At 40.9% G+C, this 27,733-nt stretch overlaps 1 protein-coding gene across 1 annotated transcript in view; it reads right to left on the reverse strand.

Moving 5' to 3' along the window:
• LAMA4 (laminin subunit alpha 4) overlaps positions 1-27,733 on the reverse strand; it is a 158,121-nt gene that overhangs the window by 63,055 nt on the left and 67,333 nt on the right. The window contains exons 6-13 of the mRNA XM_073337097.1: positions 24,526-24,612; positions 22,921-23,072; positions 22,611-22,721; positions 12,878-12,989; positions 6,238-6,405; positions 4,988-5,181; positions 2,543-2,659; positions 101-249 (exon numbers count right to left, since the gene is read on the reverse strand). Coding sequence (XP_073193198.1) covers positions 101-249; positions 2,543-2,659; positions 4,988-5,181; positions 6,238-6,405; positions 12,878-12,989; positions 22,611-22,721; positions 22,921-23,072; positions 24,526-24,612 — 1,090 coding nt within the window. The remainder of the gene's footprint in view (positions 1-100; positions 250-2,542; positions 2,660-4,987; positions 5,182-6,237; positions 6,406-12,877; positions 12,990-22,610; positions 22,722-22,920; positions 23,073-24,525; positions 24,613-27,733) is intronic.

Genomic DNA, 27,733 nt, shown 5'->3' on the forward strand with positions numbered 1-27,733 from the left:
TATAATGTACTATCTTTTTGCTCATCTGTTTACCTATCTAACTGTGTGACTAGCAGCCCTTAAAATTAGCGCCGTACAGTCTGCTGTAGTTAAAATTTACCGGTCCAACTCGTCAGCAAGTCTTTGAAGCTCCTGTGCATACTCCATAGCCTGCTGCACCAAACCATCATCAAATCGAGACAAATTGGCTAGTTTTTCTTGTAATTCCTTTTTAGCGCCATCTATTTCTGCATAGAACCCCGACACATTCTAAACAAAATATGGAAGGATAGAAAGAATCTGAAAATAGTAACAAATATATCCTCTTTACTCTAACAGTGCAGGGTTTTTTTGGTTTTTTAGGTAACATATAGTTTAACTATGATATATTTTAACAGATGAAAAAGAAGGAAGTTGAAAAGGAGGCAAAATATAGATGGGGTCAAGGTGACTGAATGGGAGGAGTGAGAAGAGTGAGAAAAATAAGCCAAAATATCATAAACAGAGGGAGAATGGATAGATACATGGGACATGAACACATTTGAGAGATGGTCTCATCTTCCATTACCTTTGCTGATATTAGTGCCACAGTGATTAGCTGAAATCATCTGAAATTGAGGCTTAATAGGTTGGATAAAAGAGACAGTTTGTACTCCACTGATCTGCACTTGAAGGGCTCACCCCATCTGGATCCACAGCACAGAATGAAGGGTGGGGTGGGCTCATCTGCCTCTGAGGCACTGTCCACCTCCCCATACATGTGCAACCTTTGCACTCCCAGCAGACTGTAACCATAAAGGTAATAAAGCCTCAGGCTTATTATGTCTTCTGCATAGCCCCTTTGGGGTTCCTGGTTATAGCTGTAGCCATAGGGAAGTCTCCCTGCTAGTGTAGTTCCTATGGATTGAATTCCCTGGGTTCTGCTAGGGGTGGGGACATATTCTGAACCCTTTTCTACAGAGGGACACTGATGGGATTATGTGGGGGAATTCTCACAAAGGTTTCTTTGCAAAAAGCCAGTATCTGTAGCTCTTCCTAAATTAGAAAGAAAAAAATTATGGTTAAAGAATCCTATCTGCAAAGAAACGTCTTATAGTGACCGGCTGATGGGACTACTCATGGGTATGGCAGCATGGATTCAGAAGACTGTGACTACCAACAGTTCATGAGTGGTTATTTATAGTGCCTATGGCTGAGGACAAGTAATGTCTCTTTGCCTCAGCCATAGCTCTTCTGGACAGCCATATAAAATACTTGTACAGAAGGCCCAACATAAGACAGGTCTTCAACCATCTCCTCTCCAGTGTGTAATCCACCTGCTTAAAGCCCTGTAGATCAACATTAAACCATAGTGGCCTCGGTGTACAAGATACAAGAATGGAATAGAACAGTGAGTTAAGAGCCTCTCTTAACAGCAAATGAGCTGCTTGACACTCATTTTCATGCCACTTTCCTTCCTGCAATTTGTTACCTTTATACTTACGAATTAAGAGAGAAAAACAAACTGTAAACACCTGTTGTATGAAATATTTGCAAGGTAACTGGTATACAAATAGAGCCACATGTACATATTGTATCACAACATGAAAAAGATTATGCTTACTGCAGGTCACGTTTTTTGGGGGGGTTTCTTGTTTTGCTGTGTTGTTGTTGTTGTGTGGGGTTCCTTTCGTTAAATCAGTTTATCAACGAAAAGTGATTTTTTAACCAAAATGAAAAATTTCTGTTTCAATTTTGTTTGTTAAAAATAAAATAAAATAAATAACCAGAATGAAAAATTTCCACCAAAATTGTGGTCAAAAAAGTTTTCATTTCTATAAAAAATGGAAACTAAATTTTTTGGAGTAAAGTTCTTCAGTGTTTGGTTATCAGAAACCTCTTCTTAGATTGCTTCAGGTTTTCATAAAAAAGACAAACAAATTCCAGAAAATGTTAAAAAAACCTCTTCTCACAAAAATGATTGGCATTTTCTGACCACCCTCGTCTATTTTCAGTGTTGAAACAAAAAGGATCAACCTTTTTTACACCATGAAACATTAATCCTTACTTCCTCACTCCACTGCTTCACAGAGTAATTGACTTTTAAGAGGATTTGTAGATTGGGTGTATAAACATCAAATTCCAACAACTGCTTATCTCTAAATTGAGATTCAGGGTCTTTAACCTGTTCCTGCCTTCTGCCTGAAATGGACAAAAGGGTTTGTGTGGGGCTTTTTCTTTAACAGACAGAACATTTCTCTGCTCAGTGCATCTTCTGGTCTCTTGACTGGGCATCCCTTGTGAAGTAACTGAGAAATGCATGAAAAAAGGCTTAACTCAAATCTATCCCTAATAGGGTACTCTTAAAATAACATCATTTTTCTGTGGCAGTAAAATTTCATTACAAATATTTTGACTGTGGCAGAAATTATTAGGTTTTATTGGAATATTTGTCAGTATGTCAGCAATGCTATGTAGAAAGCGTTCTACAAGTTTGATGTTTTGAATACCTGACTTGTTAAAAAAAAAAGCAAGCACAGCATTTAAACAGGTCATACAACAGGTCATACAATCAGGCACCTACCTTTATCACATCACTTAATTCTGTGCTGAATTGCTGTGGCTCAACTAAAGTATCTCTGGCACTCAGCAGAATACTGTTCACATCATCAGTTTGCTCCTTCACCTTCTCCTGTTGCTTCTGCAGAAAAAAATAAATCCACATTCAGAAATGTTTTGTGCATTGGTAAAATGCAGTGTTCATGTTCTCTGGTATGTTGTTAATACGAACACTACAGTTATACTGGTAAAACAAATGAACAGATAATATTAATTAAATGGGAAAAAAGCTAAGACCAAATTTTGCTCACACTTCTCAAGTTGCATATTGTAATATGACATTTTCAGTTTGGCTTGTCCTCATGGAGGACTAGGGCCTTTATTTACAAAAATAAATTTCATTTTATATTACAGTTTGAGCAATTATTGGAATGAACCACCCCTACTAAACCATCAGAACAGTGCTCTGGCAGTACAAAGACAAATAAAATATGGACTTTTCACAGTGGCATGTAGATTAGTTTGGACTTGAAGGTTTTTTTCTACATACAAATTAGAGATCTGTTTTTCATAGCAATAATAAGAGTAATGTGAATGTTCTCTTTGGTACAGCAGCTGCCTTAATTGTGGAAAGTAATGAAACTCAAACAATGGTTAAAAGCAAAGAACAATTATGACCACATCCAACATACTTCAGCCTTCACTTCATGATTATGAGATAAGCTGCAGATCTGCTTCTGCACTGTAATTATAAAACAAAGGAAGAGAGGAACAAAGGAGATTCTGTACATGAGAATCCCAAGCTTCTTATAGAGCAATTCACAAAAACTGAATGCCTGATTTTATATTTAATTATTGAAAGAAAATACTAAGTCCTTAGCTACATACTATTTAGCGATAATAAAAGTCAGAAAGGAAGAATAAAATAATGATCTGATTCACTGCGCTGTTCTCCTGGACATTTGTTTAAAACAAGTACATGTATCTGGTGCTTCTTTTCCTAAAACATCTCTCAAGTCCACCAGTTCCACAGCATCCCTACACTTAAAACCTTGGACTGGCCTTAGAAATCTCCTTTTTACCAAGAAAACTTCTCTTTCTGGGAATTTCTGCACCTTATCTTCCTCATTTTATTTAATACCAAATGCTGTGATTTAAAATCTGGTTCCTGTGACCATGTTGTTCCTCTCTTTGATCATCTATGTTGGTGTTTTCTTACCTTTGACATCAAGTTCAAGTTGCCAATATTGCCAACCCCAAAAGTTCAAAAACCATGAGTTGGAATAAATTAAAAAAAAAAAAAAGCACGAGACTGACCTAAAAATCATAAGGTTTTAAAAAAAACAACATGACAAATCATGTTTTTTGGTTGCTGTCTGATTTTTGAACTCCTCTGTCCACCCCCAATACATGTGTGACACTTAAAGGGTGAAAATTCATCCTTAAACACATAAAAACTGGACACACAAATCTGTAGGCAAGAACTCCCTTGTGTGGCTTCTCCCTGCCTAGTGCCTTCCCTCCCTCCAACTGCCCAGAGGCCTTGCTATTCCCTGGCTCTCCATTGACAGCTATCTCCTGTCTCTAGCCTGCAGGAGAGGAGGCTTTCCTTGGGCTTTTACTTCCAATTTTCCCCTTCATGGACTGTGAATGTGTGTGTGTGTGTGTGTGTGTGAAGAGTGGGTGTTCGAGGCTGCTTGAAATGTGGATCTTAATCTGAACGTGTGTGTGTGTATGTGTACACACCACTGCCTGTTGCTGAATGGAACAAAAACAAACTGCTTTGTTTTTATATAGGACCTATACTTATAATACTTTAGTTACACTGCGGGGGCCTTGTGCTTCTGAAACAGGAAGATCTGGGTTGAATCCTGATTACCCCCATTAAATTAAGAGTAGCCACGTTGTGCAGTGAAGGGTGAGCCATGAAATCCTTGCCATGGGTTTATTGCAATGTATCTCAGATAGGTTTAAGCTGTCAAGCCTGTGTCTTGGTTAGCTCCCTGGGGCAGAGACCATGTCTTCATCTTCTGTAGCTCTGGATAGCAGCTGACTTTTATTATCACTTAGCTTACATCTAGACTAAGAGTGTCAAATTCATGCTGCAGAATGGACCAATTTACATTTTTCACTGTGGTCCATGGGCCAGGGCTACGAAGTTAGGGTCATCTGAGAAAACAGAAGCACAGAAAGGTAGAGAACTTACCTAAGGTGACACACCTTAACAACTGCAGAGCTGGGAATAGAATCCAGGAGTCTGGACTCCCATTTCTGTGTGTTAGCCATTAGACAGCAATCCCTCTGGTGATGATAGCATCAAACCACAATACAGAAACTCACATAGAGGAAAAGTTCTACACTGTCATTTCTGTAGCTATACATCTTTAGAATCCAACATTTAAAATGTCCTTGTCAGTGAAAATGTGTTGCTCACAGACACACTTACAATATACATGCTGCTGCACAGTACCTCATTCTCTTGGAGTTTGCCAGCATTTTTCTTATTTGTATCCTCCGTTTGCCTGACATAGTCATGAGCCTGGTCCAGAGCCTCCTGTAAGTCTGACAGCTTCATGTTATAGTCACTGAGCTGGTCCAATACGATTGGAAACAGAGATCTGGTGTCATTATACCTCATCTCCCACTCTTCCACCCGCCTTAGTACTGAGAGAAGAGTCAGAGGTTATTGATTAATCTTTCTGCATTCCTTTGTTCTCTCCCTTCACAGCATGAGTTACCAATCTAGCTACATGTGATTTTCCAAAAAGTTCAAGATCAGGGTATGCTCTTTCTGATGGAGTTTACATATATCAGCATCAGACCAACTTTATGACCTGAGTGACTGTCCTTAATCAGGGATCACTAAAAACGTATTTGCTCCCAGGGAGCTTGGGTACTCACCTATGACACTTAGCTAGATTTTATTTCTAACTATTCTTCTAAATGGGAAAAAAACTTGTCTCACTTGAACTTTCTCATCATAAAAAATTCAAATTACAATGATTTATTATGGAATGGGCAGGATTGTTTTTTGTTTACAGTCTCAGCTAACTAGTTCATACTTTCATTCTCTGAATGAAAGAGTACTTATTGTCTTACCCTTCAAGGTGCAATATTCCCAAAATTACCTAAGCCAGGTTGGAAATAATAATGAGCTAACTGTGGCTCTGATTCACCATTGTGTGACTCCAGTTTTATACTGGTGAACCCCACGGAAATCAATGGAGTTACCCTGGCCTAAGTTTGGAGGCACAAAGCATGTGTCTACACTGCAGCTGGAGGTATAATTTCCAGATGTATATACACTGGATTTGATCAAATGAGTGTACTAAAAACAGCAGTGTAGCCATGGCGACATGGGTGGTGGCATGGGTTAGCCACCCTAGTACACGCTTATATTCTCATATAGGATTGTACATCATTTCATATGTATAAATGGGATTATGCTTTCCAATGTGCATTACTTTGCATTTATCAAGATTGAATTTCATCTGCCATTTTGTTGCCCAGTCACCCAGTTTTGAGAGATCCTTTTGTATCCTTAAGCCATGAGTAGTCCAGCTGGCCAGCCACTACAGTCAGCATCTATGAGCACACTCTGCACATAGGTTCAGCACTGCTGGTTACCATGGTCTGATTACTACTGGAACATTGTTTGCTATACTATGTCTTTCCATCAGAATAAACACATCCATAGATAGATGGAGACCTAAAACTCACACTCTTGTGCAGCATCAGCCTCATCATCAGCAAGCAGCCTCTGATTGGTGAAAGGCTTGCGATGCTGGATTTCCCTCAGCATCTCCTCTGCCAAGTTCAGCTTCTGAATTATATCTTCAGTGCTCAGCTCATGCTGGATTCCATAGTATTTCATCTTGCTGCTGATTTCTGAGGACAAAGAAACAGATTGTCACTCCAACATAGTTACAGTGAAGTGAATTTCTTTGAAACACTTTTGTCCCTAGGGCCCTGGTTTGAATCCAGGTCAAGTTGATGGTGAGTAAAATGGGGATGACACAGAGAAAAGCTGACACTGATTGTTTCTGAAGTTAGTGGACAGAACTATGTCTTATGAGTTAGTCTATTTACAACATGTTTATCAGATTGTCACAAATGTTTCCCAGTGCCTACATATTAATCCACATTTGGATTTTCTTTCCTGATAAATTATCTTTACCAATCCACAAACTTCTACCACAACTCCCCTTAATATGTCAGAACCATTTGGGTGTACATAGCACAAATGATTTTGGGCAATCGACCAGAATGTTTACATGTGTCAGTTCAGCCATCGCCAAGTCCCTGACATAAGTACGTATCAAGCACAGCACCAGGGCATTCTAGCTCTGTCAGAGAGGGGGAATAACAAATGGTCTGTGGAGGCAGAGAAAAAAGGGAGGCATACAAGAGAAGAGGATAAAAATACAACAGAGAAAGGAGAGAAAGAAAAGGATAGATGAGAGAGACAGCAAAAGGAGAAAAAAGAGAAATGGAAAAAGAGACAGAAGGAAAGGGATGAAAGCTGACAGGTATTAGGTTTCCAAGACATATGGATGGACATGACAAGATAGGCAGGGTAGGGAGGAATGCAGGGATTATGCGTATGACACTTTGGCGCTACATTAAGCCCTGAGTCCTCTAGAGTGAAGCCTAGTAGCTGTTCAACAGTGCGCACCAGTACTACATAATAGGGCAATAAACAAAAAAGTTTAATGACAGGTTTCAGAGGAACAGCCGTGTTAGTCTGTATTCGCAAAAAGAAAAGGAGTACTTGTGGCACCTTAGAGACTAACCAATTTATTTGAGCATGAGCTTAAAGTTTAATGCTCACTATCCAAAGTAACTACCCAAGTAATTGCAAAAAGAAAAGGAGTACTTGTGGCACCTTAGAGACTAACCAATTTATTTGAGCATAAGCTTTCGTGAGCTACAGCTCACTTCATCGGATGCATACAGTGGAAAGTGTAGAAGATCTTTTTATACACACAAAGCATGAAAAAATATCTCCCCCCACCCCACTCTCCTGCTGGTAATAGCTTATCTAAAGTGATCACTCTCCTTACAATGTGTATGATAATCAAGTGGGGCCATTTCCAGCACAAATACAGGTTTTCTCTCTCCCTCCCACCCCTCCACCCCCACACAAACCCACTCTCCTGTTGGTAATAGCTTATCTAAAGTGACCACTCTCCTTACAATGTGTATGATAATCAAGGTGGGCCATTTCCAGCACAAATCCAGGGTTTAACAAGAACCTCGGGGGGGGGGGGGGTAGGAAAAAACAAGGGGAAATAGGTTACCTTGCATAATGACTTAGCCACTCCCAAACTCTATTCAAGCCTAAGTTAATTGTATCAAATTTGCAAATGAATTCCAATTCAGCAGTCTCTCGCTGGAGTCTGGATTTGAAGTTTTTTTGTTGTAATATCACAACTTTCATGTCTGTAATCGCGTGACCAGAGAGATTGAAGTGTTCTCTGACTGGTTTATGAATGTTATAATTCTTGACATCTGATTTGTGTCCATTTATTCTTTTACGTAGAGACTGTCCAGTTTGACCAATGTACATGGCAGAGGGGCATTGCTAGCACATGATGGCATATATCACATTGGTGGATGTGCAGGTGAACGATAGTGTGGCTGATGTTATTAAGCCCTGTGATGGTGTCCCCTGAATAGATATGTGGGCACAGTTGGCAATCAGATGTCAAGAATTATAACATTCATAAACCAGTTGGAGAATAAATGGACACAAATCAGATGTCAAGAATTTGGACACATCTGATTTGTGTCCATTTATTCTTTTACGTAGAGACTGTCCAGTTTGACCAATCTACATGGCAGAGGGGCATTGCTGGCACATGATGGCATATATCACATTGTTGGATGTGCAGGTGAACGAGCCTCTGATAGTGTGGCTGATGTTATTAGCCCCTGTGATGGTGTCCCCTGAATAGATATGTGGGCACAGTTGGCAACGGGCTTTGTTGCAAGGATAGGTTCCTGGGTTAGTGGTTCTATTGTGTGGTATGTGGTTGCTGGTGAGTATTTGCTTCAGGTTGGGGGGCTGTCTGTAGGCGAGGACTGACCAACAGGAGAGTGGGTTTGTGTGGGGGTGGAGGGGTGGGAGGGAGAGAGAAAACCTGGATTTGTGCTGGAAATGGCCCAACTTGATTATCATACACATTGTAAGGCGGGTGATCACTTTAGATAAGCTATTACCAGCAGGAGAGTGGGGTGGGGGGAGGTATTTTTTCATGCTTTGTGTGTATAAAAAGATCTTCTACACTTTCCACAGTATGCATCCGATGAAGTGAGCTGTAGCTCACGAAAGCTTATGCTCAGACAAATTGGTTAGTCTCTAAGGTGCCACAAGTACTCCTTTTCTTTTTGCAAATACAGACTAACACGGCTGTTACTCTGATACCCAAGAAATTGAAATACTAGTTGGCGAACCCAAGTAGTTGGTGTTTGGACAGGACAATGACGTTGTACTTAACACCACTTCTTTTCAAAAGGTGCCATGGAACTCCTAATACCCACAACTGGTCGTGATCTCAGTTTTAGGTCTCGTCTGAAGAAGGGCACTTCCTACTTTATAATACCCCTCAAAATTTTAGGCACCCATTCAGTACCGATATAGAGGGAAGAGTGCCCCCAATTGCATCATTTAAACCACTTTCTAGAGCACAGAGATGTTTCATAAATGTCCCCCACCCAAGTATTGATCTATACCAACCCTGACTGGAAAGGGGATGTTCAAAGGTCAGGTTAAATCAGTATTTACATACTGGTATCGCATGCAGTTTTCCTTTTTGGCCTGTCAATGCTTGAGTAACGTAAATGTGCTGTAAGATAGAGCTTTGGCCTTTATGGCACAGAGAACAGGAAAGCTTTCAAGTATATTTCATTTGTTTTTTATTGCTTCTTGTAGATACAAAAGGAGAAGCTGCAAATGGTTTAATCTCAGTTTTATGTGTCCATGTGATAGGAAGGTGCCATCAATATTCTGGAATAGAGATAATAATCTCTGACTAGAATGTCTTTCCTCAGTGCAGTTGTGCTTGGGAAGATGCTCACTGTTGTTACTTGTCTCTATTACTGCTAATAAAAACTCTTGAAAATGCAAATAGTCTCTTAGTCCCTAAATCAAAAAGTTATTTCTTCATCTGGGAAGGTATAAAATGGCATATTGCTGGTGAGAATGCTGTTATTGCAATAGTATTAAACAAAGATAGATTTTAGAAGTGTTATCTACATCTCTAGACAGTCAGAAAGAACGAGGAGTCCTTGTGGCACCTTAGAGATTAACAAATTTATTTGAGCATAAGCTTTTGTGGGCTAAAGCCCACTTCATCAGATGCATGTAGTGGAAAATACAGTAGGAAGATATATATACACAGTGAACATGAAAAAATGGGGGTTGCCATACCAACTCTAACAAGACCAGTTAAGGTAGGCTATTATCAGCAGGAGAAAAAAAAGCTTTTGTAGTGATAATTAGGATGGCTCATTCAAACAGTTTACAAGAAGGTGGGAGTAACAGTAGGGGGGAAATTAGCATGGGGAAATAGTTTTTAGTTAGTGTAATGACTCATCCACTACCAGTCTTTATTCAAGCCTAATTTAATGGTGTCCAGTTTGCAGATTAATTCTTGTTTTGCTGTTTCTTGTTGGAGTCAGTTCACAGATGAGTTGGACTCCAAGACAGTAGGTGACTGCTTGTCACAACATTTTAATCTGAAGAGTCCCCTTGTTGCACTCTGCTAGTTTTGGGAGACCTTAAGGCTTGTTATATTGTTTGCCTGATGTGAGATAGTATCGCAGTAACAGCTTATGACATTTTGGAATAGTCAGTGAGTTTACAAAACTGTACTTTCATTCACTGAAGGCAATGTTTTCTTTGGAAGAAAGGAGAAAGAGAGACAAAATCTAAGTTTCTTTGCAGAAATGCAGTATCTGTATCCAAACTAAATTGAAAACTCCACAGCCTGAAGATAAAAACAGGCTTGGAGTGGAAACCTCTGTCTGTCCCCTTGACTGAGACCAAGTGGAGGGGGAATTACGTTTGAGAAGCTCTTTACCCTTCAGCACCTCTGCTTAGAGGTTACAGTGTTCTTTTCCCTTTGGAGATGCCTGTGTGAAACTCATATGACAGGAATCTTAACAAAACCAAGATTTATTAAAAAATGAGAGAAAATGGAGTTAAACTGACAGAGACTTTGCTTAATATATCTAGATTTACATTTCTCATCAGCTAAACTAGATGAGGCATTCTCCACTTAATTACAGAGAAGAAAAAGAAAAGCAAATAGCTGAAAGTAATCCTCTGTCTCTGACCATTCTGGTCTGCTTGCCAGCATTATGCTGATGTCTAAAGATGAGTCTTTCTCCCACACCCAACCTCTTTATCAAGCCCCCCCGTGGAGCCAGAGTGGATAACCCCCTGTTTTCCAAAACACTTTTCTCCACCTATGTACACACATACAAGGATTTGGACTCTCCACTTTCTCTAGGAGATGGACCACTGAAGACACAGAGACCCTTTAACAATAATTAACACCTGTCTTGCAAAGACTTAACAACTTAGCCTGGATGCCACTTTTCACATGCCACCTTGGCTGGTTGGATTTAGTTTCAGTTACCCCTCTGGTTCAAGCCCTCCAAGCAATTATTTCCTTTGAAGAGCTGGATTACCCTTTTGTGGGGCTTTGGGCCAGAGCAAGTGGGGACCCCTCCCCACCCCTTTCGCCTGCAGTTCCCTCCCTCCCCCCAGCGTTCCGACCGGGGAAGTGGGATCAGGGTGTGGGGGCTTGCCACACCCTGCCTCCCTGCTCGGCGCTCCTGCTGGGGAGTGGGGTCAAGGCGCGGGGGCTTCCCGTGCTCCCAGGCAAGAGCACCAAGTGGGCGGAGTAGGTTGGGGTGCAGGAGAGCCCCTTTTTCCAGGGCTTTCCAGTTGGACAAGGCCCCTGGGCATGGGCCCCTTTGGCCCAGTGGTTAATCCACCACTGTTCTTTTGTCAGGAAATATGACTTGTGGGCACGTCCCCAGACTCTCTGTCATAACACCATTTTGAAAACAAAGAAATAGACACAAAATAAGCCAGATTTTCTGCCTTGGCCAAGCTGAGTTCAACACAAGACCAGAGGGGAGGGCATCAAAGATGGCACCAATCCCCAGCTGGCTCAGAGCTAGGACTGTCTCCTGATGGAGTTTACAGCAGAGTCTGCACTGGCTGCCAGTGGCTTCCAAGAGCTGTCATGGTAACCAAGGATTGCTGGATTGCAATGATGCTCTGGTTACACTCTCTGCACTAGGCTCTGAGAGTGTAGGCAAGGGTGTAGGAGCCATTATGGTATCTCTAGGTCATCTAAGGGCTCTCCTTGCCAGGGTGAATTCCTCCACTGGCCATGTCTGTCACGTTTGTAGCAGATTTGCACTGAGAGAAAATTGTATAGTTTCCCTAACAGAACAAAGAAGCTGGCCAATAAAGCTCAATGACTAACCAAAGACTACTCACTAAGTCAGTGGCAGAGGTGGGATTCGAATTTAGGATGTCCAGTCTCGTATTCAATCCATTAGACCATGCTGTCTCCCGAAATCAGAAGCAACGAAAAACCATGATGAAAAAATAGATTTATAAAATGGGGTGAAATCCTGGCTCCACTGAGGTTAATGACAAAACTCCCACTGCCAGTGGGGCTGGGATTTCATCCTTGGTTTTAAATATCTTGTAATTTTATTGACACAATTCTTCTAAAAATCACAATGATCTTTCCATATAGAAACTTTGTAGAAAGTTACTTTTAAAATAAAATTTGATTCTAGGGACAGATTCTACAGACAGATTCTACTTTAGTGCTGCCATGATAAAGAACTAAAATTCTCTGTAATGGGTCAATGCGGGAAAGCTTTTGTTTGTCTCTGTCTACCTAGCTAGTTACATAGCCTCGGTCACTATAGTATCTGGGCATCCACTCTATTTAATTGAGATCAAAAACAAACAAACAAACAAACAAACCAACATACATACATACATACATACAAACTACAGCCTGTATAATCTTTTAATATTTCACAAAATAATTGATTTCATATGTAATTGACCTGAGATTTAACTTCCTGAGGGAGATGTCAGGAGGGAGAGAAAAGAAGCGCAGCATTCTATAATGGAGGATACCTGACACACTGGCCACAATAGCTTGTTGAGAGAGACAAATTTTCATCCTGGCATCATATTCTGTTAAAACCTGATGTCTGATGGTTTTATAACTGTACTTCTGGTGCTATGACATTTCTTCAGTGGAGATTTTATTGATATATTCTTGACACTAAGCTGAACCAGAAAAATTTTATTTACCTTGGATATTGTCCCTCATATTGCCGAGTTGCTGCACAAGTTGAGTAGCGTGATTAATGGTCGCCATGGTTTCCTTCTGTACCAGTAGGCCTTTGCTTGATGCTTGATTTCCCTATGAATAAACCATGCGAGCACAAGATTAGTAATTTTTTTAAATCCACATGCATGTGTGCGGGTGTGCAGTACAAACATCTTTTTTGCCTCTTCCCGATGAAAGTGTTGTGTAGGTCCATTCAGCATATAAAATGATATTTTAAAAGGTGTTTGACATGAAGGGCTGCCCTTATTGGTATTTTGAGAATTGCAGAATAAGAGATTAATATCTAGCCCATATTTCTCCATCATCTGGTGCAATCAAATTGCCATAAATTATGTACATTTGTAAGACTCCCATAAAACATTCTGCTGAGTCTCAAGCTGCTTGTTCCTACGCACCCACCAACACTGCCTGATTTTGTCAGATGTTTGTTTCCCAAATAACGTAGGTATATAGACAAAAGACTAATGTGAGATTCAAGGCCAGTTTTGGGAATCTGTCTCTCCTAAAGAGAGATTTTGTTTGGGGGAGGACTCCCAACCCTCTCAGCCTCTCCTCCAGTGGATGAGAAGTTGGATATGAGTCAATAGTGTGCCCTTGTTGCCAAGAAGGCTAACAGCATATTGGGCTGCATTAGTAGGAGCACTGCCAGCAGATCAAGGGAAATTATTATTCTCCTCTATTCGGCACTGGTGAGGCCACATCTGGAGTATTGCGTCCAGTTCTGGGCCCCCCACCACAGAAAGGATGAAGACAAATTGGAGAGAGTCCACTGGAGGGCGACAAAAATGATTAGGGGGCTAGGGCACATGACTTTTGAGGAGAGGCTGAGGGAACTGGTCTTATTTAGTTGGCAGAAGAGAAGAGTGAGGGGGGATTTGATAGCAGCCTTCAACTACCTGAAGGGAGGTTCCAAAGAGGATGGAGCTAGGCTGTTCTCAGTGGTAGCAGATGACAGAACAAGGAGCAATGGTCTCAAGTTGCATACCTGAAGAAACCCTTCTTGTTACTTTTAACATCTTTTGCTCGCTGCAACTCCAGGTGTGATTTGGCCATCCTGATTTCACTCCTGCATGCCTGAGCAATATTCCAGAACTTCACTCCTCTGATGGTTAGAAACCTTCATGTAATTTCAAGTCTAAACTTCCTGATGGCCAGTTTATATCCATTTGTACTTGTGTCCACATTGGTACTGAGCTTAAATAATTCTCCCTCCATGGTATTTATCCCTCTGATATATTTATAGATAGCAATCATATCTCCTCTCAGCCTTCTTTTGGTTAGGCTAAACAGGCCAAGCTCTTTGAGTCTCCTTTCATAAGACAGGTTTTCCATTCCTCTCATCATCTTAGTAGCCCTTCTCTGTACCTGTTCCAGTTTGAATTAATCCTTCTTAAACATGGGAGACGATGTACACAATATTCCAGATGAGGTCTCACCAGTGCCTTGTATAACTGTACTTGTTCCCTGGGGTTCTTTCAACCCAAAGCTCTTGGTAACTTTTACTCTGTGCGAGGTGATGTCAGGAAATAAATCAGGGGAGACACGGCCGTCCGACCGATCGATGGCTGGCACAAACAGGACAACACAAGAGTGCTTTCACTTAAAGCTAAACTTTACTTTGTCTCAAGCACTTATACACACGTCTGCAAGAGGTTAGTAAAACACCCCCAACCCTTGATAATTACCAAAGCTGAGTGTGGCTGGGAAACACAAGATGCATCCAGAGAGAGAGAGTCCAGTCCTGAAGAGTCCCCCTACCTCAAACTTTCCCCCCTTATTTATACATTAGTAATAGAATGACATGTCCCTTAAAGCAAACTTGTTAAGTAAGCAGTTTCAATGGTCAAATGAGAGGTTCCTTCTGATTATCGATTAACCAGGTGTGGGTTTTTCCAGAGTTTGCAGGCTTGAGGCCTCAATAGACATTCCTGGGGCACATCCTGCTCTTCTAAGATGCATGTATCAGCAACTTCAACACAATTCTTATCAGGAAGGACACGGGGTCAAGCTGCCCTCTCTGTGGCACCCGACCCCCCCTCTTCCCTCCTGCCTTGGTTAAGCTAAGCCTGCTGAATGGCCAATTTACAGCCTGCTGACTTGGCTGCTTTTAGCAATAAGCCAGAGTGGTTTCAGGCACTTTACTGGTTTGCCAAAGTCTCCCCGTACATACTAACACCTCCTTATCTCTACTGGAAATACCTCGCCTGATGCATCCCAGGACTGCATTAGCATTTTTCATGGCCATATCACACTGACGGCTCATAGTCATCCTGTGGTCAACCAATACTCCGAGGTCCTTCTCTTCCTCTGTTACTTCCAAGTGATGCATCCCCAGTTTATAACAGAAATTCTTGTTATTAATCCCTACATGATCTTGCACTTTTCACTATTAAATTTCATCCTATTACTATTACTCCAGTTTACAAGGTCATCCAGATCCTCCTGTGTGATTTCCCGGCCCTTCTCTGTATTGGCAATACCTCCCAGCTTTGTATCATCCGCAAACTGTATCAGCACATTCCCGCTTTTTATGCCAATGTCAGTAATAAAAAGATTAAATAAGATTGGTCCCCAAACCGATCCTTGAGGAACTCCACCAGTAACCTCCTTCCAGCCTGACAGTTCACCTTTCAGTGTGACCCACTGTAGTCTCCCCTTTAACCAGTTCCTTATCCACCTTTCACTTTTCATATTGATCCCCATCTTTTCCAATGTAACTAATAATTCTCCATGTGGAACCGTATCAAACGCCTTACTGAAATCGAGGTAAATTAGATCCACCGTGTTCCCTTTGTCTAAAAAATCTGTTACCTTCTCAAAGAAGGAGATCAGGTTGGTTTGACAGGATCTACCTTTTGTAAAACCATGTGGTATTTTGTCCCAGTTACCATTGACCTCAATGTCCTTAACTACTTTCTCCTTCAATTTTTTTTCCAAGACCTTGCATACTACAGATGTCAAACTGACAGGCCTGTAGTTACCCGGATCGCTTTTTTTACCTTTCTTAAAAATAGGAACTATGTTAGCAATTCTCCAGTCATATGGTACAACCCCTGAGTTTACAGATTGATTAAAAATTCTTCCAAATGGGCTTGCAATTTCGTGTGTCAATTCCTTTAATATTCTTGGATGAAGATTATCCGGGCCCCCTGATTTAGTCCCATTAAGCTGTTCAAGTTTGGCTTCTACCTCGGATATGGTAATATCTACCTCCATATCCTCATTCCCATTTGTCATCCTACCATTATCCCTAAGCTCCTCATTAGCCTCATTAAAGACTGAGGCAAAGTATTTGTTTAGATATTGGGCCATGCCTAGATTATCCTTAACCTCCACTCCATTCTCAGTGTTAAGCGGTCCCATTTCTTCTTTCTTTGTTTTCTTCTTATTTATATGGCTATAGAACCTTTTACTATTGCTTTTAATTCCCTTTGCAAGGTCCAACTCTACATGGCTTTTGGCCTTTCTCACTTTATCCCTACATGTTCTGACCTCAGAAAGGTAGCTTTCCTTGCTGATCCCTCCCATCTTCCACTCCTTGTAGGCTTTCTGCTTTTTCTTAATCACCTCTTTGAGATGCTTGCTCATCCAGCTTGGTCTACAACTCCTGCCTATGAATTTTTCCCCCTTTCTTGGGATGCAGGCTTCTGATAGTTTCTGCAACTTTGACTTGAAGTAATTCTGTTCTGCAGAAAAGGACCTAGGGGTGACAGTGGACGAGAAGCTGGATATGAGCCAGCAGTGTGCCCTTGTTGCAAAGAAGGCCAATGGCATTTTGGGATGTATAAGTAGGGGCATAGCGAGCAGATCGAGGGACGTGATCGTCCCCCTCTATTCGACATTGGTGAGGCCTCATCTGGAGTACTCTGTCCAGTTTTGGGCCCCACACTACAAGAAGGATGTGGATAAATTGGAGAGAGTCCAGCGAAGGGCAACAAAAATGATTAGGGGTCTGGAACACATGACTTATGAGGAGAGGCTGAAGGAACTGGGATTGTTTAGTCTGCAGAAGAGAAGAATGAGGGGGGATTTGATAGCTGCTTTCAACTACCTGAGAGGTAGTTCCAGAGAGGATGGTTCTAGACTATTCTCAGTGGTGGAAGAGGACAGGACAAGGAGTAATGGGTCTCAAGTTGCAGTGGGGGAGGTTCAGGTTGGATATTAGGAAAAACTTTTTCACTAGGAGGGAGGTGAAACACTGGAATGCGTTGCCTAGGGAGGTGGTGGAATCTCCTTCCTTAGAAGTTTTTAAGGTCAGGCTTGACAAAGCCCTGGCTGGGATGATTTAATAGGGTATGGGTCCTGCTTTTGAGCAGGGGGTTGGACTAGATGACCTCCTGAGGTCTCTTCCAACCCTGATATTCTATGATTCTATGATTCTAATTCCAGGCCTCCTCCGCATTTAGATCCACAAGTTTTTCAGTCCAATCCACTTCCCTAACAAATTTCCTTAATTTTTTAAAATTAGCCTTTTTGAAATCAAAAACCCTAGTCACAGATCTATTTTTGTTTATCCTTCCATTTAGTTTGAACTGAATTAGCTCATGATCACTCAAATCAAGGTTGTCCCCTACAACCATTTCTTCTACGAGGTCCTCCTGACTGCTCACCAAAACCAAATCTAAAATGGCATCCTCTCTTGTCGGCTTAGCAACTACTTGGTGAAGGAATCCATCAGCTATCATATCCAGGAAAATCTGAGCCCTATTATTATTACTTACTATTATTATTATTTCTTCCCCAGTGTAATTTTTGCCCAGACAGACTCTGTCTTATCCATTCCATCACTTCTTATTTCTTTACAGTCTACCTCATCATTGATATACAATGCTACTCCACCACCTTTGCCTTTATTTCTGTCTTTCCTAAACAGCACATACCCTTCAATTCCCGTACTTCAACCATGACGACTATTCCACCATGTTTCTGTTATCCCTATAATATCTGGTTTCACTTTCTGCACCAGTAGCTCTAGTTCCTCCATTTTGTTACCTAGGCTCCTCACATTAGTGTACAAACATCTTAATTTTTGCTGTTTGGCTTCACTCACATTCTTTACCCGATTGGGCACAGACATTCTACTGCCAATATTACCTATTAGATTGGTATGTACACTGCCCTTCCACCTTATGTCCATTCTCCTACCCACAGCTGTATCCTTTCTTACTTCATTTTCTTCCCTCTCAAAATGAAAATCTGGTGTGGAGATTACCTGGACATCTCCCAACCATCTCCCCCAAATTCCTAGTTTAAAGCTCTCTTGATCAGTTGTGCCAGCCTCCATCCTAGAAGTCTATTTCCTTCCTTACTCAAGTGAAGTCCATCCGAGGAGAACAGTCCTCTGTCCATGAATGCATCCTAGTGGCCATACAGCCCAAAGCCCTCCTTATAGCACCACTGCCTGAGCCATCTGTTGAGCACCATAATGTTGTCAGACCTTTGTTTCCCTTCTCTAGGAACAGGCAGAATCCCACTGAAGATCACCTGAACCTCGATTTCCTTAAGCATCTTCTCCAGCCTGGCATAGTCTCCCTTGATACATTCCAGTGCGAATCTAGCTGTATCATTTGTTCCCACATGAAGGATAATCAGTGGATTCCTTTCCTGCTCCCTCAAGATCCTCTTCAGCCTCAGATCCACGTTCCGTATCTTAGCACCCGGCAGACAGCACACCCTTCTGTTTTCTGGATCAGCTCTTGTTACAGGCCTGTCTATTCTTCTCAGTAAGGAGTTCCCAATCACCTGCCTTTTCCTGGTGATGGTGTGATTCTCCAGTCTATCCCCTGTTCCATCTGGCTGCAAGTCCTCTCAATTCCTATTGTCCCTTGCAATCCTCTGCAACCCATCCTGTATCCTCCTGGGGCTCATATCTGGTGTTATCTCCATTGACTCTTGCCCTCTTCCTATAGGACTACCTGTTCTTCTCTTCTTCCTTGCCCTCTAACCTTCAGTGACCACCTGCTGTGCCCCTTCTTCATTTTCCAACTCCGCAAACCTGTTCCTGAGCTCTATTTCTCCTTCAGTGGCCTGTCTTTTCCTCTGCCTGGCTCTCTTAGTCACATGCTTCCACTGTCCACTTTCCTCACCCAGCAGTATCCCCTCAGAGTTCTTTGGTCATGCTTCCATCTGCAAGTCTGAGCTTTTCCCTTCAGCCGCCTCATGTCTTTGCTCCATCATCCACTCAAACTCCCTGCAAACTCAACCAGAGTCTCCACCTGCATTCCAATCCTCAGATTTTCTCTTCCATCAGCTCTATGAGGTGGCACTTCACGCGACAAAATTATTTTCAGGTACCCCCTCCAGGATCATGTACATGCTACAGCTTCCACATCCAGTCATCTTCACTGTGTCTTCCACTACTTGGTTCACTACCGCTGCTGCCTCTGTGTCTGTCATTGCCTTCCCACCTAAGTCATGTTAGTCTGGGAAACACAAACCAAACCAAAACACCACCACCCACAGCAAAACAAACCCCCAACGAGCACCAAAACAGTCACAGAACACCACACGCTCCCTTCACTAGCCTGTCTGTTCCTTTACCTGGCTCTTATTCTTCCCCCCAAACTCCCCTTACAAATTCCCACTCAAACTCTCCTGTTTACAGCTCTGTTTGCTGGCTCCTGTGCCACATATGATTCTATGATTCCCTTCCTCTAAAACTCAGGCAGCCGGTGGGTAGCCAATAAACTCAGGCAGAAGCAGAGCCACAGTCTTCTATTACATTTGAGACTGCCCTCTAAATAATACTCTCCTGCCACCATCACAACTTCTTGGAGTCCCCAAAACTGGCTTTACAGAGAAGCATTGGTTTAAGATTGAGGGAAGAGGGGATATTAAGATTTACTGTTGCATACTCATCATGGTTCCTAAGAAACTTATTGACTTCAGTTGTCCTTAGATTTAATTTCCTTAGGGAGGTCTCAGGATGGAGAATAAAAGAATTAAGCCTATTGCTAGGTTGTCCACTGCTGTTAGGTCTTGTGTGCCAATCAACATCTCATGATCGATGGTATCAAAGTGCTTGGATTCAGAGGTATGTTTTGGCTTGTAATAGAGTTAATTCTCACAGGAAAATTAGGATCTGGGTTCAGCTTTGGACTTTGAATCCCCCTTCCAATATTTTTGAAGACCTGTAGCTCCTTGTAAATCAGTTTTCCTGGAAAAATGATGCATTTGGTTGAAAAAACAACGTTCATTTCTCTGTCCTGTAGTTATTAATAATTGTTATTACCATATTCCGTAACTCTAGCTGCTTTGTTTGATCTGCTGTGGCTAGTACTAACATAACCACATTATCTTTCAAATAGATGTTTTCACTTGCGAGAGCACCAGGTGGCGCTTTAAACCAGATAAAAGGCTGAAAATAAGCTTGGAAAGAAAAAATGGGTCAGTTTAGACAATAGGATGGAGCCTGGCTTCAGTGGGAGCAGAACCAGGAGCAATCCTGGGAAATAGAACAGGAATGTATTTTTACCTGAATGAAATAAATAGTTGGGTTCATAGTAAGAGTTTTATTTTTTTACACATTATTTACTTTGCCTTTGAAGGAAGAACACTATATGGGTCACTATACAGATTTATTATCTTCAGGGTTTCTGGTGGTTTTTTTTTTTTGGCTGTTAATTGTTGTTTATTTTTAGGCAATAGCTATTCATGTTTATACATAAGCATTTGCATTTAAATATTTTTCCTTCTTTAATAACCCCCAAATTCTTCTTATCCAGTTATGGTTTTATATTTGCATACACTAAGAATTACAGTGGTACAAGCTGAGACTGCAATCAGAATGAGAATATCACTGATCTCTTTCAGAAGGGAAGCAGCATTTCCTCTAAGATTAATCAATATTACAGTGTAAACTAAGGATGCTGTTGCTGAACCCACTAATCCCATTGACTTCATGCAGACTTTGGGTAGGATTTCCAAAGAAACCTACAGGAGGTAGGTGTCCATATTCTCCAAATCCTAGCCAAATTCTACAGGACAGAGCCTTTAAGCTACTTAACCAGAATTGCATCACATTAGGTCACTATAAATCACATTTATTGTAATAAAACCTCACATACATTTTGTGGTTCTGTTCTGTTTGGAAGGTTTAAACCAGAAACCCAGCCATCACTTAGACATCATGAAGTACACTTGCAAAACTTTGAATGGAAGACACAGTACACACTTGCAAAACCCACTAAAACTAACAAAGGCTCCTACCCTGATTTCCCTTTTAGTGCTTTGAAAAGAGCAGAAAAGTGATGTATATGGAGGAATTACTATGCTGCTATCTCTACTGTGAGAGCCCAGGAACTTGATCTTCCCCCTTCATGAGCAATCACAAGTTCTGATGTAGGCCACTCCTCACAAAAGAGAGGCCCCAATGGAGAAAGCCCACAAGTAAATTAAATCATTTAAAGACTCAGGGATGCTGAAATCCAGCGACCTCAAAACAAATCCCAGTGCCAGTGAAGATGATAGGAAATCCTATTATCCATATACAGTAGAGATGCCAACAAAATCTAAAGCCTCAATCATGCTACTTTCAAACCACAGAAGGGGATATTTAGACTCCCTGAGTGATTTCACAGTACTTGGTGAAGGTGAGTTGGTTGAATCAGCTGGTCCTTTTGCAAAGTGCAGAGGAACACAAATAACAGTAAATTTAATCCTGCATGGTCCTTCCATTAAGTAAGTACTGATCTCCCACCTCCTTACTGCCTCTCTTTCTTCCTGCCTCTGTGTTGTTCTCTGCTTACTTCTGTGCTTGAGTTTTAGTCTTAAGTGTAATATTTTACTTGCCCGACAGAAGAATTAAGAAGTGAAGCACAGACTTTGGAACTGTGCCATAAACTCGAATTGTATTTGGCTCTCATGAAAATATGGTGATCGCTGACTTGATATCACTCAAATTATGAAGGATGTCTGTTAATGACTATTTTTAAAAAAGAGAAAGTATTTTGAGCCCCAGCTGTTCTCTTAGGAGATTTCATGTTAGCGCTCTGTTTGGCTGCGGAAAGTGTGCCCCTTGACGTGAGGGAATGTAACACTAATTTTATGGTTTTGCAATTGAACACAGATAAAATATGTATGATTATAATTGTGTCAAAATATATCTTGAGTGTTGATCAGGTGCCTTTCTCAGCAGGTACCTGAGAAGTCTTTTTTAACTGGCAGTTTTGAAACATGCTTTGAAGTATCTAATCAGTGCTAATTTAAATTTTATGAGAGCATCTATGTAAGATATATACAGTTCAAACATTCAGAAAGTACACTGGAATTACTTTAATCTTGATTACTTTGCTCAATTATAAAACAGAATTTGAAATGGAAGTTCAGCATGTCTACCTCAGGTCAAAAGTGGTGCCAGTTTAGTAAATGTGGCCTCTGTGAGGGACTATGGGCAATATGTGGAGGACAATGAGTCAGATCGAAAGTTTTCTGAAGCCAGTAGAATGACGCCTATTAACTTCAATGAGCTTCATATCAGGCCCTATATCCTGCGTTTTCAGGAAGACAGACTGGAGAGGTCACTTCCATTTCCAATTCCTAGAAGCATCCTTCTTTGTTTCAAAAATAAAATAATCTACTAAGGCCCTTTAAGGGTCCTTTTTTGAAACCCTTTTGCCATAATGGGACAAATCATAGGCTCACATTGGTTCACCTACTTCATCAAGGAGTTCATAATGGGAACTGCAGACAAACCTGTTCTTCAAGTGCCTCTATCTCTAAGAGGAGATTGGCCATTTCAGTCTCAGAATAATCGATGTGGATCTTCCTAAGTACAGAATGATTTTCTTTTTCTGACAGTTTCATCTGTATAAAAAGACATTTTTTAAAAAATAGTGTTAATTCAGTGTAGCTGAAAACAAATTTCTCTATAATGAATATGGTATAGGCAGCACAGGAATTCAGCTATGCTGAATAGGGTTTGAAATTCTTATGGATGGAGCAGTAATTTTTAGGTTAATACTAAACTAAAAAATGAAGCCCATCCAAATAGGATAATCTGTACCTTGAGGAAGGAAACAGTGGAGTTGAGTTCATTCAAGTGTCTTTGAGCAGCAACACCACTGGAAATGCTCAGCAAAATTGATTTGCTTTCATCAATAGAGAGAATTGCTAATCGGATGTCATCAGTCAAATCCCAAATGCACTTATCACAACCTGACAATAAAATAAGATATGGTAATTTTTCTTTTAACTTCAGTTTCAGTTAAATGGAAAACATTCTTCTTCTTAAAGTTTACTTTGTGCCCTTTGCACCATGGGGGATTCGCCTCTTAGTTGTTAATGGAGCCCTTAGGAAACCCATTTTTCTTCATTTTAATCCACCCACTTTCAAGGTCCCACAGTTTAACCATCACACTTCCAGCTGAGGACAGCCAGATGGAACTAGTTTGGGAGCCTGTCAAGGCTGCTTGGTAACCAGTGGGAGGGGTAATAAGAGGCATTTCCTGGCTATGCCGTAGGGACTCAGCATGCTTGTGGCCCACAGAACAAGAAATCAGGGCCAAAAACTGAGTTCACCCAACTGTTATAACACAGAAACACGTATTTATTAATACTTGCAGTTATAGTGAAATATATTCTTTGTTCAGTGACTGCAGTGATCTGCAGAAGCTGAACTCGATTGACAGTTCAGTTAGGAAGTCACTTCTTAAAGGCACAGAACTAGTAAATCCAAATTATGGTTAACAAGAGGGCTACCCATGGCCATGCAGAATGCTGGTTCTAAGCAATACTATAAGCTTTCTAATTAAACGTTTACCATTACTAAATGCCAAGAACCTTTGATGAATTAAACATTGGTGTTACATTGTTAAAAATCACAAAGCTAGGAAACATAAAACAAAGGCTCCAAAGACAACTTTTTCTTGGCTGTGTTGCACATTCTGTATACAACAAAAAAAGGTTATACTGCCATTAACAAGGTCAGCATTTAAGCACAGTGACAACACTGTGGTACTGGAGACACCAGAGTGTCCCACCCGCATTTTGAATAGGAGATATCTGCAATATCTCAGAAACTTAGTTGTAGTACTTCTTGCTGAATACTGATTTTGCAAGGGAGACCATTATATACTGACATACATAGGAACTGATGTTCAAGGCAGCTGAGGAAATATTGCTGCTGGAACCAAAAGTTTTGCATTTCCTGTGTTTTAAGATGATAACTTTTAGGGCCAGAGGCCCATATGCTCAAAAGTATTTAGGCACCTAACTCCCATTGATTTCAAAGAAAGTTAAGTACCTAACTCCCTCTGAGGAATTGGGCCAGCAAACTTATCTTTAGGTACTGCCCTGAGTAGAAGACATTGTGCCTGAGGGCTCACAGAATCAGCCTTTTGAGTCATTTATAGTGCTTCAGGGTCTCTCTCTAAGGGCTTGTAAGGTTCTGACCAATCTCCCCCAGTCCAGCAAAACAATTAAGCCTGTGTTTAACTTTAAGCACTGGACCACACACACTTAAAGCTAAGTACAGGCTTAAGTGTTTTGTTGGATCCTGGCCAGAGTGCTCAGCATTTTGCAGGATCAAACCTTAATATGTATTTGCAGGCTTCTAAATACGGTAAGATTATTCCATTGTTTTTATTGGATGCCTCGCTGTTATTCTTACTGATTGTTGGGCAATCCGTGCCTGTAGGGCCCTCTGCTAGACATTCTCCAGTTCGACTGTCACAGGGTCCTCCTCTGCAATTACACTCTGTGGAAAAAAGGAGATTTTTAGAATCATTTTGAAAGTGTGCCACCCCCTACTCCTACACTTACTAAATTACTGTTTGTATTACAATAGTGCTCAGGGTATGTCTACACTGCAATTAAAAACCCATAGCTGGCCCATGCCTGCTGACTTGGGTTTGTGGGGCTTGGGCTAAGAGGCTGTTTAATTGTGGAGTAGACATTTCAGCTTGGGTTCCAGGCTCTAGGATCCTGTGAGGACCTAGTTCTACTTCTATTTCACTGTAGCCCATACATGGCTTTCTGTGATTTAAATAGTCCTCATATTTACATCCTACTGTGACTGTTCAAGAAGTTTTGGGAAAAATTTGTAGTATATGATTAGCCGTAAACATTATGTGGATGAGGCTTTTTTTAAACAACTAACAAAATCATCCAAAGCACAGGACTTGGTGGTGATGGGGGACTTCAACTACCCAGACATCTGTTGGGAAGATAACGCAACAGGGCACAGACTATCCAACAAGTTCTTGGAATGTATTGGAGACAATTTTTTATTTCAGAAGGTGAAGAAAGCTGGGGCAAGGCTCTTCTAGATTTAATTTTGACAAATTGGGAAGAACTGGTTGAGAATTTGAAAGTGGAAGGCAACTTGTGTGAAAGTGATCTTGAAATGGTAGGGTTCATGAGTCTAAGGGATGGTAGGAGGGAGAATAGCCTAATAAAGACAGTGGATTTCAAGAAGGTAGACTTTAGCAAACTCAGGGAGTTGGTAGATAAAATCCCATGGGAAGCAAGTCTAAGGGGAAAAACAATTGAAGACAGTTGGCAGTTTTTCAGAGACATTATTAAGGGCACAAGATCAAATTATCCTACTGCATAGGAAAGATAGGAAGCATGGAAAGAGACCACACTGGCTTAACCAGAAGATCTTCAATGATCTAAAACTCAAAAAAGAGTCCTACAAAAAGTGGAAACTCGGTCAAATTACAAAGGATGAATATAAACAAATAACACAAGTATGCAGGGACAAAATTAGAAAAGCCAAGGCACAAAAGAGATCAAACTAGCTAGAGACATAAAAGGAACAAGAAAACATTCTACAAATACATTAGAAGCAAGAGGAAGACCAAGGACTGAGTAGGGGGGAAAGACAATAACAGAAAATGTGTAAATGGCAGAGGTGCTTAATGACTTATTTGTTTCGGTTTTCATCCAGCAGGTTGGTGGCAATTGGATGTCTAAAATAGTGTATGCCAGTGAAAATGAGGATCAGAGTCTAAAATAGGGAAAGAACAAGTCAAAAATTACTTAGACCAGTTAGATGACTTTAAATCACCAGGGCCTGATGAAATGCATCCTAGAATACTCAAGGAGCTGACTGAGGAGATATCTGAACCATTAGCAATTATCTTTTGAAAAGTCATGGAAGATGGGAGACATTCCAGAAGACTGGAAAAGGGCAAATATAGTGCCCATCTATAAAAAGGGAAATAAGGACAACTGTGGAATTACAGACCAGTCAGCTTAACTTCTGTACCTGAAAGATAATGGAGCAAATAATTAAGCAATCAATTTGCAAACATCTAGAAGATGATAAAGTGAAAAGTAACAGTCAGCATGGATTTGTCAAGAACAAATTGTGTCAAACCAACCTGATAGCTTTCTTTGAAAGGGTAACAAGCCTTGTGGATGGGGGGAAGTGGCAGATATGGTATATCTTGACTTTAGTAAGGCTTTTGATACTGTCTCGCATTACCTTCTCAAAAACAAACTGGAAATACAACCTAGATGGAGCTATTATAAGATAGGTGCATAACTGGTTGGAAAATCATTCCCAGAGATTAGTTATCAGTGGTTCACAGTCATGTTGGAAGAGCATAATGAGTGGGGTCCCACAGGAATCAGTTCTGGATCTGGTTCTGTTCAATATCTTCATCAAAGATTTAGTTAATAGCATAGAGAGCACACTTACAGAGTTTGTGGACGATACCAAGCTGGGAGGGGTTGCAAGTGCTTTGGAGGTTAGGATTAAAATTCAAAATGATCTGGACAAACTGGAGAAATGGTCTGAAGTAAATAGGATGAAATTCAATAAGGACAAATGCAAAGTACTCCACTTAGGAAGGAACAATCAGTTGCACACATACAAAATGGGAAATGACTGCCTAGGAAGGAGTACTGCAGAAAGGGATCTGGGGGTCATAGTGGATCTAGCTTGTCTAAATGTTTCTACAGTGTTTCTGTTCAGGCAGTATACTCCTGTTAGTGAAATATGCCACGTTACAATTTTTAGCAGCAGTTAAGATAAAATTAGAGCTTTGAATCTCTCCAAAATGAACATTCCAAAATCAGGATTTATTCAAGAGTCAGCTGTAAAATGAACTTTTGTAACTAAGAATAAATAAACAGATTCAGATCAAATAAGATGTGACCCAAACTTTGTTCAAGTCCAAATTTTTCTTGAGATTTGGAGAAAAATGATGCACCATTCTTAATTTGTTTCCTGGTTTTCATGAGGACTGAAATACTGCAAGAAAAGCTGTTCTTGCAGGGTGAACCCTTGATGGAAAGCCAAACTGATTTACAGTGGACAGACTCTGCATTTAAATCATTTATGTGCAGAAAGCTAGCACAAGGTCTGTGCATCATTGAAATTGCATTTAAGCCCTATTTTAACAATTTAAATGTTTAAATGTTGTGACCTTTTGACAGAGGGATGAATTTTACCCTCCATGCATAGTGATCATTTTTAGAGCTGGTCAAAATTTTTCCAGTGGAACACTTTTCTGTTGGAAAACACTGATTTTATACAGCCGAAATGTTCTTCAGGAATGTGTTAATTCCATCAGAATTTTGGATGGAAACCAGGCCTGCCTGCTTGCTTGGTTTCCTGCCAGCCCTTAGCTCTCCCAGCTCCCTAGGCAGCATGGGAAGGCTGCTGCTTGGAGAAGGGGGGAATGGACAACCCCAGGAGGCAACTGCCCAAGGAGCTAGTTGGGAGCTAGTTGCAAAATTCCATTTTGGTTTTCTTGAAATGGATTTTTCAGAATTTTTCCTCCCACAAAATTTTAATTTTTTTTTTAACTTGTCATTCAAATTCGGGACAATTTTTCCCAACAAAACACCATCCTCTTGTGGCCAGT

Source organism: Lepidochelys kempii, chromosome 3 (assembly GCF_965140265.1).
Source record: "Lepidochelys kempii isolate rLepKem1 chromosome 3, rLepKem1.hap2, whole genome shotgun sequence".
In the NCBI taxonomy this organism is placed as follows: Eukaryota; Metazoa; Chordata; order Testudines; family Cheloniidae; genus Lepidochelys; species Lepidochelys kempii.